The sequence below is a fragment of the Aquarana catesbeiana genome, linkage group LG01, assembly GCF_042186555.1.
Source record: "Aquarana catesbeiana isolate 2022-GZ linkage group LG01, ASM4218655v1, whole genome shotgun sequence".
In the NCBI taxonomy this organism is placed as follows: domain Eukaryota; kingdom Metazoa; phylum Chordata; class Amphibia; order Anura; family Ranidae; genus Aquarana; species Aquarana catesbeiana.
This window is the reverse complement of record NC_133324.1, coordinates 964384307-964397838: the sequence shown is the minus strand read 5'-3', so window position 1 is coordinate 964397838 and position 13532 is coordinate 964384307. Positions and strand designations below refer to the sequence as shown.

The 13532-nt window shown below is 45.4% G+C and overlaps 1 protein-coding gene and 1 long non-coding RNA gene across 10 annotated transcripts in view; one reads left to right on the top strand and one right to left on the bottom strand.

Moving 5' to 3' along the window:
* LOC141122093 (uncharacterized) overlaps nucleotides 1–13532 on the bottom strand; it is a 107342-nt gene that overhangs the window by 39117 nt on the left and 54693 nt on the right. The window lies entirely within an intron of this gene.
* Nucleotides 1–13532, top strand: part of LOC141122014 (C4b-binding protein alpha chain-like) — a 341346-nt gene that overhangs the window by 303909 nt on the left and 23905 nt on the right. For all 9 annotated transcript variants that reach the window (XM_073611817.1, XM_073611832.1, XM_073611852.1 and 6 more), the window contains 3 exons: nucleotides 710–899; nucleotides 2948–3029; nucleotides 6552–6807. In XM_073611817.1, coding sequence (XP_073467918.1) covers nucleotides 710–899; nucleotides 2948–3029; nucleotides 6552–6807 — 528 coding nt within the window. The remainder of the gene's footprint in view (nucleotides 1–709; nucleotides 900–2947; nucleotides 3030–6551; nucleotides 6808–13532) is intronic.

Genomic DNA, 13532 nt, shown 5'->3' with positions numbered 1-13532 from the left:
TGGGTTCGACTCGAAGCTCATCCCTAGGTTCAATGCAAGGAATAGAGTCCAGGAGTAACCAGGCTTTGGAAACCCAATAAGAAATAATAATATTCTGAGGTTGGCGATCATTGTAACAATGACCTCTGAGCAGAACTAAGCAGTTGTAGCCTTTTACCTGCCAAGCAGTGCTATTCATACTCATCAATGGTATCTGTCATGAAAATAAAGTCCATAGAGAGGCAATCTACAATGGTTTCTACAAAGTTTGCTATTGTATTTATTATGATTAGGACTAAAAAAAAAATAAATTATATATTTTCCCTTGAGTCAAAAAAATATTATTTATGTTCTCATATCCAGTCAACAGGTGGAGTCTTTGGTTCCATTTCACGATTCCAGTTTCTCCTTACCTCCTGATGAAATATTCTGCTGTTTAGGGAGCTCAGTAGCTTTATGTGCTCTAAGATTTCTCTCAAAGTGTCTAAGATAAGGCAGCTAGTGCAGTGAAGTACTTTCCTTTCAGATAAACCATAAAGCTCTAGAAATCCTGTGCCAATTCTACCCTATAATGCTGTTAACATAAAACAATTTTTAAAATATATAAATGTAAAAATTGGCATTAAATCATCATATATAACTTTTCAGCTTACTAAAGAACCAATTTGCTTATTTTTAATCTTTACTACATGGTTATCAAATGAGTGATATAAAGTATAATTTCTTGTAGATGAATATCTCAGCCTGGAGGGATTACAATGTGTCCTTTGCTGTGGATGAATCTCTCCAGTTTCCACCCAATGTGACAGAATATAAAATCCCCCTCCAGTATGGGACCAACTACACCATCACCCTCCGAGGACTCACAACATCTGGAGCTAAGGAGGTTACAACCGAGAACATTGAGACTGATATTGGAGGTGAGTACACTGGCAGACATGGGAATTGTAAGCTGTTTGGTAGAACAATAAATATTCATAGGTTTGAAGCAGTGGAGTGTTTGGTCTTGTTTCACAATGGAAGGTTCACCACTGACACCAATCTGCTGCAGGGACTTGATGATCAGCTATATCAGCCAATCTCAACCAGGGTTCTGTTGAACCCTAAGGTTCCCCCAGAGGATGCTAGGGGTTCCATGAGCTATACTGTAGCTTAGGGACCTCATATATGATGGTGCATGGATACAGGCCTGGGACAGGGGGGCTGCCCTGGGCACAACATGTATTGTGGGGATTGGGGGTGCCACAAGTTCCTTCTACTATAAGGCTGACAGGAGAAGTGACAGTGGCATCACTACTTCTGTCAGCCCAGCGCTAAAAGCAGCAAGGAGAGGAGGAGAGAGCCAGGAGGAGGTGCGGACTGTGCTCTCTCTCCCCGTCCTCCCCATAAGCTCACAAATATTGAAGGGGGGCACATTTTGGCATCTTTGCCCTGGGCACTGGATGATCTTGTCCCAGCACTGCATACACCCACACTAAACACACTGTGCATGCACCCACATTGTACACACTGTGCACCCACACAGACACATACAGACTCATGTATAATAAAGGTAGGGTGAGGGGGACACAGTTTGGCATCTTCGCTCTGGGCACTCTGTAGGGAGGAGCACTGATGATAAGCCATTCCTCCATGTTTTCCCATTAACTCATTTGGCGCCAAGTCTTGGTCACAGGAGAGGACATACTTGGGATGGGATCACTGTATCACACATGGGGTACCTCTGTTCTGTGCAGTTTTTATCAATGCCCTGAGACAAGGCTAAGGCCGCTGTGCGGGCTCAAACTTAAGGTGGGCCTTTGCTTTTAGAAATGAAAGTACACCATGTACAATTGCACCATATCTGTTCTCTACTTAACTCTTGGGTCCCCATGACAAAGTACACCTTCTCTGTAACTTGCATTTAGGAGGGACACGATGAGCCTTGTCCACATCCACCTGTACAGTGAATCACCACTACCTTACTCCCAGTAATAGTATGTGGTCAAGCCCTGCACCCAGCGTGGTCTCCATGCATGCACTAAAGTTCACTTGACTTTTCCATACCTGTCTACAGGCCAGGGGCCTCTGCGGCACGAGTCTGCTCCTATTGCTATGGGAGACAGACCACTCATGGAGAGAGCACCAACAACAACTCCCTCCTGCAAGAGGCTATCCCACCTATCTCAGGCACACACATAATGACAGGCATAATGGTAGACTTCTGTTACCATGGGTGACCACTTGTATCTACACACTGCACCAACTTCGGTACTGATGTCTTCATACCTCAGTGTGTCTAGTGACCCGAACTACAGACTATGTGTGCCAGTTACTTGCATTAATTACACCCCTTAAGTAAATTCAGACCAGATGGGAACAAAGTTTCAAACCTTTACTTACAAAAGTGTAAAATGAACATCTTAAAGTCCAACATGCAAGAACAAGATTTTTCCTATATCCCTACTCCTAACTCAGGCTGTGTGCTGCCCCCGCATACCTGCAAAGGTAGAGTTCATGTAGGAAGAAACATTAGCAACATTTCCCAGTGCTGGAATCTTTGGGGATGAACTCCAGGTACTGATGCCTTCTACATCACGGCAATGGCAAGTGACATTCCTCTGCTCCTCCCAAGGGGGGGCGCTCTCAAATCTTCTCCCTTATGGGGTTCTCTTACAGGCTCTGGGCCTCTCTGCTCAGGAGCAAGGGGGGCTCTCTGCTCTGGACCACTGTCCCTCCTTTATATCACAAGATCAGTGGGTTGAACACAAAGATGACCCGCTAAAACCAAAGAACCAGGAAAGGCATTAACTCCAACCCTAAATGATATCAAATGATATCTGAAAGCAACCATTACCCAACGTTTGGTCCAAGTCTAAACGAATTCTACAGTTTGCAGTTTCCATATCATATGTGGTCAGATAGTCATTCCTGGCATACAGCAGATCAGTTCTGTTTTCTGATCAGATTACTGAATCTTCCTTTCCAGATCCTCCTCTCCACATGGAGAAGACCATACATGATGACATTTTGCAGCTCTACCCAGTTCCTAATCTGAATGGGCCAATCAGGTGAGAAATATTTGCTCAGCGTGTAAAGAAGATTTACAACATGCCACACTATCAATGCTCATCAGTGCCACATATCAGTGCCCATCTATGAAGCATATTAGTGCCTCCTAATCAGTGAAGGGGAAAAATTACTTATTTACAAAATTTAGTGACAAACCTAAGAAAAAAATGTTTTTTTCAAAATTTTTGGTCTTTCATTTTTTTTTTTGCAAAAAATTAAAAATCCAGCAGTGGTTATATACCACCAAAAGAAAGCTCTATTTGTGTGAAAAAAATGATAACAATTTAATTTGGGTACAGTGTTGCATGACCGCGCAATTGTCATTCAAAGTGTGACAGCGCTGAAAGCTGAAAATTGGCCAGGGCAGGAAGAGGGTGAAAGTGCCCGGTATTGAAGGGGTTAATGAAAAAAAAAAGTCTCTCAATGTACATCAATCACATCATCCAGAAATATAGGTCCACATCAATCATGATAAACAATGCCGGCCCCCCAAATGACAGTTCCGCTTCCCCCTGTTGCTGAATTAAACAGGGGTGGAGTCACTTGGTGATGTCAACGGTGACCCGCCCCCTTATAATGTCACTGACCATATATGGACATGTCTATTTATGGTCAGTAACTTCATAAGGGGCGTCATTGGGGAGGGGTGACACCACTTCTTTGTTTACTTCAGTAGCGGGGGAAGCAGAGCTGTCAATTAGCCCCTCTGCTGAAGTAAACAAAGGGGCGGGGTCACCCAGTGACATCACGAGGTGACCCCGCCTCTTTTTGTTTACTTAGGAGTGGGGAAAGCAGAGCTGTCCTTCTGCACCGGCAAACAGGAGCGGTCGGGTTAGAGGGTCGGCGGTCATCATTCATTATGATTGACATAGACCTACATCTCTGGATGATGTAATGGAACAGGGATGTACATCGGGGGATTTCTTTTTTTTTTTATTAACCCCTTGCCTACTGGGCACTTTCACCCCCTTCCAGACAAGCCGATTTTTATTTGAGACGGATAGAGCTTTCTTTTGGTGGTATTTAATCACAACTGATTTTTTTTGCTAAATAAATGTAAAAAGACCGAACATTTTGAAAAAAAAAATATAGTTTCTTATTTTCTGCTATAAAATTTTGTAAATAAGTCATTTTTCCCCTTCACTGGTGTGCACTGATGAGGCTGCACTGATGGGCACTAATGGACAGTGATAGGTGGCACTGATGGGTACTGACAGGCTGCACCAGTGGGCACTGATGGACAGTAATAGGTGACACTGACAGGCTGCACCGATGGGCACTAATGAGGCACTGATAAGGGCTGTACTGATATGTGGCACTGATGGGCACTGGTAGGCAGCAATGATAGGCACAGATAGGTGGCACTGATGAGTACTGATGAGGAGGCACTAATGAGCACTGATGAGGCGGCAATGATGAGGAGGCACTGATGAGGCTGCACTACTATGTGGCACTAATGGACACTGAAAGGCAGGACTGATGGGTACCGATGAGGCGGCACTGATAGGCAGGACTAATGGACACTGATAACCTGCAATGATAAGTGGCATTGATAGGCATCACTGATAGCCGCTGACAGGCAGCACTGATGGGCAATGATTGGCAGCACTGGTGTCCACCGATTGGCAGCACTGATTGGCACTGTTGGGGCTGACTGATCATCAGAACACTGATGATCAGTGCCCTGATTATCAATGTAGATGTCCCCTGTGTGGATTTGCCGGTTATCGGCTCTCCTCACGTGCTGTCAGCTTGAATGCTGTCAGAGAATGACGATAATCAGCAAATCCTGTTTACAGTGATCAGCTGTGATTGGACACAGCTGGTCATGTGGTAAAGAGCTGCTGTGATTGGCTCTTTACTCCAATCTGTGATCAGATCACAGAACCCTGCTGATGTGTGCCACATGGACCGTGCAAGAAGTGCGGTCATGGGAGGACATCTATAAATGCCCTCCTGGCAATGTTTGACCACTCTGTAGCTGTCTTTTAGCTATATTGTGGTTTTGAAGAGGTTAAAGGACTTGTCAAACTGTGTTGTGTTTTTATTTACTTCTGCATTTTTTTGGTGAATGTGTAGGGGTATTATGTACCTCATATTTAGTCACATAGGGAAGCTGGTATCTGGGGGGGTTCCAGATTCTTATAAGTAGTCCCTGCACATCAAGCCAGGGTTGTGGGGAAGAGGCCCTTGTCTTCCTCAACATGGGAAAAAGCCAAAGTACCACTCATGTTTATGAGTGGCACATGGACTATTGATCACGTGAGTGAAAGCCCAAGGGAAAGGTACTGCCAGAGGCTGAGGGTTGTTGGTGCACAAGTCAGTGAGATGGGCAGTAATGGCCTATGACTTTGAGTTCAGCATTGCCCCGGGATTCCAATCAGTCAAGCGGGAGGAGTTATTCAGATTTACTCTCCTTTAGCTAAACCTGGAAGTACCATGTCGGTGGGAAGTAGTGGGAAAAGGGTAGCGGTGAAGCTGCAAGTACACATGTAGAGATATGGATCGTTCTCTAAAAGTTATCCTGATGAAGAAGTTATTCAGAGTGACTCTTTATCAACTCATTCTCTATTAAATCTACTTCCATCGTCCCTGATAGAAGAAATTATTGAGAAATGATTTCTTGATTGTCCGCAATTATGCACAGTTTCTCTTGTATGACTCATGGAAAAGTGACAATGTAACAGAAGAGCATCTCAAAAAAAGTCCTTCTCCCATCCCAGTTTATGTTTATGAATAAAGCATTGAGAAAAAGCATTAAGGACTGTGACTTTTAAATCTATGGACTGCGAGGGTTGAGCAGTAAACGTGAATTACAGATATAACAATATTCAGCCGCTCCTTCGGGGGTAAGCGCTACATTTATTATAGCAAAATGTAAAAAAATATTGCTTTTTTTTCAAAATTGATGACATTTGTTTGTTTATATCGCAAAAAAAAAATAAAATAAAAAAATAAAATAAAAAAAACGCAGAGGTGATCAAATACCACCGAAAGAAAGTTCTATTTGTGGGAGAAAAAAAAAAGGACGTCAATTTTGTTTAGGTACAACGTCGCACGACCGCGCAATTGTCAGCTAAATTCACACAGTGCCGAACCGCAAAAAAATGCTCTGGTCAGGAAGGGGATAAAATCTTCCGGGGCAGAAGTGGTTAAGTGAGCACATTGGGGAAGGGAAAGATACCAAAGGAGGACAACAAAGATAAAGGAGAAGGGTGAGAGATAACAAGGGGATGAAAACCACCCCATCTGCTCTTTGTTATGTTACATATAGGAGACCCGGGACTTTATAAATCCTAACAACCCACCCTTGCTCTGAACAAACATGGAGCCTCTGTCTATTTACATGTTTGCTCCTTAATTTCTGCAATGTTTGAAAAAATGTTCCTGAAATATGATGCAATTAGAGCAGAATGTCTTTATCTGTGTTAATATAATAATTACAATTGGAAATGATGAACAGCAGAGATAAGCACATTATATTGCATAGCTGAGATTAATCCGGTATTTTCTGCCTCCAGATCTTATGAAATAATTGTCTTTGGTGGTCAGGAAGACAATTCAACAAAGGAGTGTCGGACTTTCAAATCCCCCCCGTGCAATTTCAGCTGGTCTCCGAGCCGTTATACCGCGGCTGTCCTTCCTGCAGAGAACCTCACCGAACCCAGAACCTTCATCCTGGGGGATAACCACCATTATAATGGGTTCCACAATGTTCCTCTTATCCCCAAATACAACTACACCATCTACATTCGGGTCACCAGCCGATGGAAACATGTATGTCTATACTGATGTCTTCCTGGTGTGTGGGTGCCATGAATGAGGTCCGATAGTCTGTTTTCTGGAGATTGTGGTGGAATTAATTAAGGGAACTTCTGGACGAAAGAAAAAAATAAGTTACTTGAAAATTTTAGCTGATCTCTGGGCAAAGGAAGTTATTTTTCTTACTGTTTGGCTTCATGCCTCCCTGTATGCAATTTGTAGGCAGGTGCAGTCTACTTTCTCCACTGGAGGTGGCGCTCTTCCACAGCCACACTGCAGTTGGAGAGGAAGTGAGGAAGGAGGAATGGTGTTCCTCTGTGGTTTTCTGGGTCATTGGGGAAGTGATCCTATTGAATGCTGCTGCCCTGTGTGACTCTGGTGGCCATTTTGGGTCAAGCAGAGCCTATTTAAGACCCTGGCTCCCAGGCTGGGCACACATTTTGAGTGGGTAGAGTAGGGACGGGTACCCTGCCTGGTAGAGACAGAACTAGCGGTAGGGAAAGGTTCCAGATGAGGACTGAAAGCGTAGGGCTCGCAAGTTCTCTGGACATCTTCCAGCTTGGGCAATAGACTACCAGGCTGCATTCTTCCCCTCCTAACAGGCGCTGTCAGTTTGGCTGAAACCTGCTCTCAGATACCCAGGGACATTAATGCCATAACTTGATTTCATGTGTTTAGGAGGAAATCGAGCAACTGAAGGGATGGACTGAAAAATAAGGATCATTGGAGTAAACTGACATTTTATTTTTTTAGTTTTTGATGTAAAAAGTTAAACCCATGATACTTTGTAACTAACCAGATGGACCATCTATTTTTAGGTGTGGTGGGAAAGAGGGGAAAAGGTTAAGTCCATTCTGTGTAAGTCATTGCTGCAGTGTGTGTAGCCTGATCCCCCTGCCCTTCTAGTCCCCATAAAGCAGCACGTTCCTTAGGAGCCTATAGAAAGCTGCTGATCATTCCTGGAGCTGCCATCTGCTGACTGGGGGAGGTCAATATGAAATATTTATGTGCATTATTCCATGTTTACCTGATTGTCATTTTTATTGTTATGGTTAACTTCACTTTTACGGAAAAAAAAAAATACAACTAAAAAAAGTATAATCTAGCATTTACAATTGCGACACAAGTCATATTGTAGTTGAATGTTATTAAAAATGACTTTCTTTTCAATCTGCAGCCGCTGTAATATTCTGTAAAATGCAATGCAATATGGCCACCTGGAGGTGTTCTGTACACAGAACACCCCCCAGAAACATAATTTCCTGCTTGTGTGATTGGCTCACTGCTGCACTAAGATACGAGTCAGATTTTAGGCATCCCCTGCAACAAAATGTCATTTTTGGTCAAATACTCCCAATAGGAAATAATGTCCAAAGGGATGCGTTACTGTAAGTTTAACGCCATATATTTCAGTGCGTTCTCTTCAGGTTAACATAGTACAGTTCAGTGCGTTACTGCAAGTTTAATGTCGTATATTTCAATACGTTATCTTCCATTTAATGCTGTACAGTTCCACCAAACACCACTTGCCATTAATTAAAGTGCATCTACATACACATTTCCACATCTATATTGCATTGTGTTAATAAGCACCCCCCACCCTATCAAAAGCAGGAGGCAGATGTTCCCATGGCACTGTAAGGGGGCCAGAAGCATATGTGTCCACAGGTTAAGGCGGATGCGGTCAGTAGGGATGAGCCAAACACCCCCCTGGTTCGGTTCGCACCAGAACCTGCGAACGGACTGAAAGTTTAGAACATTCGAAATCAAAAGTGCTAATTTTAAAGGCTAATATTCAAGTTATTGTCCTACAAAGGGTTTGGGAACCCGGGTCCTGCCCCAGGGGACATGTATCAATGCAAAAAAAAAGTTTTAAAAAACGGCCGTTTTTTCGGGAGCAGTGATTTTAATGCTTAAAGAGAAAAAAAAAAAAAAAGTGAAATATTCCTTTAAATATCGTACCTGGGGGGTGTCTATAGCATGCCTGTAAAGTGACACATGTTTCCCATGTTTAGAACAATCCCTGCACAAAATGACATTTGTAAAGAAATAAGTCATTTAAAACGGCTTGCAGCCCTATATACTGTGAACAGCAGTATAAAGGCGGTGCAAACAAGACAGGGACTGTAGGGTTAAGTAGAATCTGTTTTTAATTTTGAACTGGTACATTTTTAAAGTGTAGCTCCAGCCAAAAAATCTATTTTTAAGCTTTTTGGAAAACATAGGGAAGGGTTATCACCCCTGTAACATTTGTTTTGCTGTCTGTGCACCTCTTCAGAAGATTTCACCTTACTTTCTGTCCCAATGACAAATGTTTTTTGAAAATTTGGGGTTTTTAGTGAAACGAGGATTGGTGATAAAGCATCAGGGGAGAGAAGACAAGTTTTTCCCATATTAACTCTTACAGGAGAGAATTTCCCTTCCTAGGGGTAGATTTCATCTCACTTCCTGTTGTCTCCTTCCGTTTGCAGGTAGGAGTCGTTTGTAAGTTGGATGTTTGAAAGTAGGGGCCTGCCCTATATACTCTGCAGAAATTGGGGCCTTAGGTGTTGGTGTTGCCACAACACTGTAAGCCCTCACAGTTACTCTTGGTGGGGGCAGGAATGGGCCCTGCTGTGAAATATTAGATCAAGAATTGTAATTACATGTCCCTGTTGAACAGGGGCAGAAAAATTGGGCCTTAGGCACTGGTGCCACAACACTGCAACCCCTCACAGATGCTATAGTTGGAGCACAGGAATGAGCCCTGCTGCAAAGTATTGCATCAAAAAATGTAATTATATGTCCCTGTTAAACAGGGGCAGAAAAAAAATTGGGCCTTGGCCACTGGTGACGGTGCCCAGAACCAAAAATGTTCTTACAAGCTATCAGCATGAAAATTGAGGAGGAAGAGGATTATGACTCAGCATACCAGGAGAGTCACTCAGCATCAGCATAGGCAGTCTTGAAGGGATCTCACATTAAAAAAATAAATAAATAGTTGCATCAGGTGCTTGGTAGCTGATGATCCAAGACTGATTCCTTTTTATGAAGGTCAACCGATCGACCAATTTGGTGGACAGGCGCACCCTGTGATCGGTTACAAAGCCCCCAGCAGCACTGAATGTGCGTTCCGAAAGAACGCTGGATGCAGGACAGGCCAGTAGCTCAATTGCATACTGTGCAAGCTCTGGCCAGTGATCCATCCTCAAGACCCAGTAACCCAGAGGATTTTCAGTGGGAAAGGTGTCCAAGCCTGATCTTGCCCCTAGGTATTCCTGCACGATGTGAATCAGATGCTGGCGATGGTTGCTGGAACTGATCAGACCTTGGGGCTGCGGACTAAAAAATTGTCTGAACGCATCAGTCAGACGGCCACCTTCACCGCTCCTTCTGTGACTGACCGAAGCCTCAGCAACACGTTGTCCAGGAGGACCAGGAAATTGTAACCTCCCAGGCTCTCGAAACGCATTGCACAACCTATTCTGCAAGGCCTCCCAAAGAGGTTTCATCCTCTGCTCCCTCTGTGATGGCAAGATAAGGTCCGCAAACTTACCCTTGTAACGTGGATCAAAGAGGGTTGCCAGCCAGTAATCATCCCTCCCCTTGATACAACAAATACAAGGATCCTTCCTCAGGCTTTGCAGGATCAAGGAGGCCTTGCAGCGTAGGTTTGCTGAGGCATTCGGTCCAGGGCCCTCTGGGTCACTAAGGACGACATGATCCGCAGCCACTTCCTCCCAGTCACGTACAAGTCCATGGGTTTCTTCGGACTGTAAATGATCCCTTGAAGACTGCTGCTGATGCTGAGTGCCAGGCTCCATCTCCATTCTGACACAATACTCCTCCTCCTCGTCCTCTTCCTGTGTGATCGGCAGGCATGCAGGAACACTGTCTAGATAAAGGGGGCCTTGAGAGGTAAGGAAGTCCTCCTCTTCCTCCCTCTGTTCTCCCTCAAGTGCCCTGTCCATTAGTGTGCTCCAACTGGTGGACAAGAGGGACAGTGTCACTGATGCATGCACTGTTACTGCTCACCATCTTCTTGGCCTCAAATGGTGACAGGACAGTGCATGCATCCCTGATCATAGCCCACTGGCGTGGGGAAAAAAAAAAAAAAAAAAAACAAGCTCCCCTGACCGGGTGCCATAGTCGCATAGGTACTCATTGATGGCCCTCTGCTGCGTGTGCAGCCACTGCAACATGGCCAACGTTGAGTTCCACCTGGTGGGCATGTCACAGATTAGGCAGTTCTTGGGCAGGTTAAGTTCCTTTTGGAGGTCAGCCAGCCGAGCATTGACATTATATGACCTGCGGAAATGCAAACAGACTTTCCTGGCCTGCCTTAGGACATCCTGTAAGCCCGGGTACCTGCCCAAGAACTGCTGCACCACCAAGTTAAGGACGTGAGCCAAACAGGGCACATGGGTCAGTTGTCCCTGTCGGAGGGTGGAGAGGAGGTTGGTTCCATTGTCGCAAACCACCATACCTGGCTTAAGCTGACATGGCGTCAACCACCTCTGAACCTGCCCCTGCAGAGCTAACACAATCTCTGCACCAGTGTGGCTCCTATCCCCCAAGCACACCAGCTCAAGCACCGCATGGCATCTTTTTGCCTGTGTGTTTGCGTAGCCCCTTGAACACCTACAGAGCACCGCTGGTTCCAAGGACAAATCAGCACAGGAAGAGGCCATGGAGGAAGAAGAAGAGGGGGTGGAGGAGAGAGGTGTGGCAGAATCACCACTAGTAGAATTTTGGAGGCATGGTGGCGGAACAACCTCCAAAACTACTGCACCCTGTCCTGCATCCTTCCTAGCTGCCAGAAGAGTCACCAAGTGCGCGGTGAAAGATAGGCAACGTCCCTGTCAATGCCTACTGGACCATGAGTCAGCAGTAATATGCACCTTACCGCTGACCGCCCTGTCCAGCGAGGCCAAGACATTGCCTTCCACATGCCGGTAGAGAGACGGAATCTCCTTCCATGAGAAAAAGTGCCGTTTGGGAACCTGCCACTGAGGAACCGCACATTCCACAAACTCACGGAAGGGGGCAGAGTCTACCAACTGAAAAGGCAGCAGTTGAAGTGCTAGCAATTTAGCCAATCTGACGTCAGTGTACTGATAGCAGATTGCCTGCAAGTACTTGGCTGTGACACCTAATTCTACACCTTCATTCCTCTCAGTGCAGGTTTCAGAGAGAACTGAAAGTATAGTAGGTTTGGAGATCCCAGCTGATGAGGAGCAAGGAGAGGTGCGCTTTGTTCTTTGGTGTGGGTCTTTTAGGTACGCTTGCCAACGAACTGCATGGCAGGTTGACATATGTCTGGTCAAGCAAGTGGTGCTCAAGCGGGTGATGTTTTGGCCACGTGAGATATGCTTGAGACATATGTTGCAAATAGCAGAGGTGGGATCTGATGTACTCGTCTTAAGAAAGGCCCACACCAAAGAACTTTTGTAATAACGCGTAGAGACAGCAGCGCCCTGCACATGCGGAGCTCTGCGGTGTCATGCAGTCGGTGTGCTGCCCTTAAGCTGGCCCCTGGGGGGGCATCCTGCCTCATTGGAGATGTGCCTCCTCCTCCTCTCTCCTATCAGGCACCCACGTGGAGTCAGTGACATCATCCCCTCCCTCCTCACCACTGGAGCAAAGCTGGCAGTATGCTGAAGCGGGGGGGAACATGACTGCCAGATTGATGTCCTTCTTGGGCACCCCCTCTCTCTGGGCTCAGATTACTGCCTTCCTCTAGCTGGGTACCATCATCAGAGCCTTCAAAATGCTGGGCATCCTCCTGGAGCATGTACCCAACACTGTGGTCAAACAGTTCGGGGGACTCCTCAGGAGGACATGGTGGGGCTAGGGAAGGAGTGACTGATGCCATCGAACCGAGGAAAGAGGCCGCGTTGGCAGCTGCTTTGCCAGACAAAGTACCCTGAGCCTGGGTGAGAGAGGATGAGGACGGCTTGGTTGTCCACTCTACCAAGTCTTTCACATGTTGGGGCTCAACAAGGCCAGCTGCCGAAAAAAATTTTTTTCTTCAGGTAGCTTTAGGTGTACACTGTGCAGAGGATGCACTACACTAACTTGTAAGTACTGTAGCTGCCTGCGGTACTAATAGGATCAGAAGAACACCACCAATTTTCTTCAGGTAGCTGTAAATACTGTAAAAACACCTGCCTGCCAGTACGAAGAGAATAACAGGAACGGATCTAGCTAAACTGAATACAGCGTGTGTATATATATATATATATATGCCCCTATCTACCTCTGAACACCAGTCCTTGGTACCACCCCCTACCCACCTCCCAGCACTGCCCCTTTTAGAGAATACAGAACCAAGTAACATTTGTGGTACTAAGTAATTTGTATGGAATTTATTATTGATAAGAAAAGCAGTAAAATAGACCCCCCACAGCCAACAACAATAGACCCACAGCAACAATAGATCCCCCTGCAACAATGGACCACCTACAACAAAATATCACCCAGCAACAATATAGACCCTCTAGCAGCCAGCTATAATAGATTGCTCCCTCAACAGTAGATCCCTCCCAGCGACAACTGACCCCCCAGCAACAATAGACCTCCCCAGCAGCAATCAACCCTTCTGCAGAAATAGATCCCCTCCACCACCAAAAGATCCATCAACAGCCAGCATCAATAGACACTGTATCACAACCCAGCACTCCTTGCCATTACGTACATTCAGTGGTGGAGGTGCCGGAACTGCGTTCCCCCGCTGAAAAAAAGGATAGATAGAGAGTATA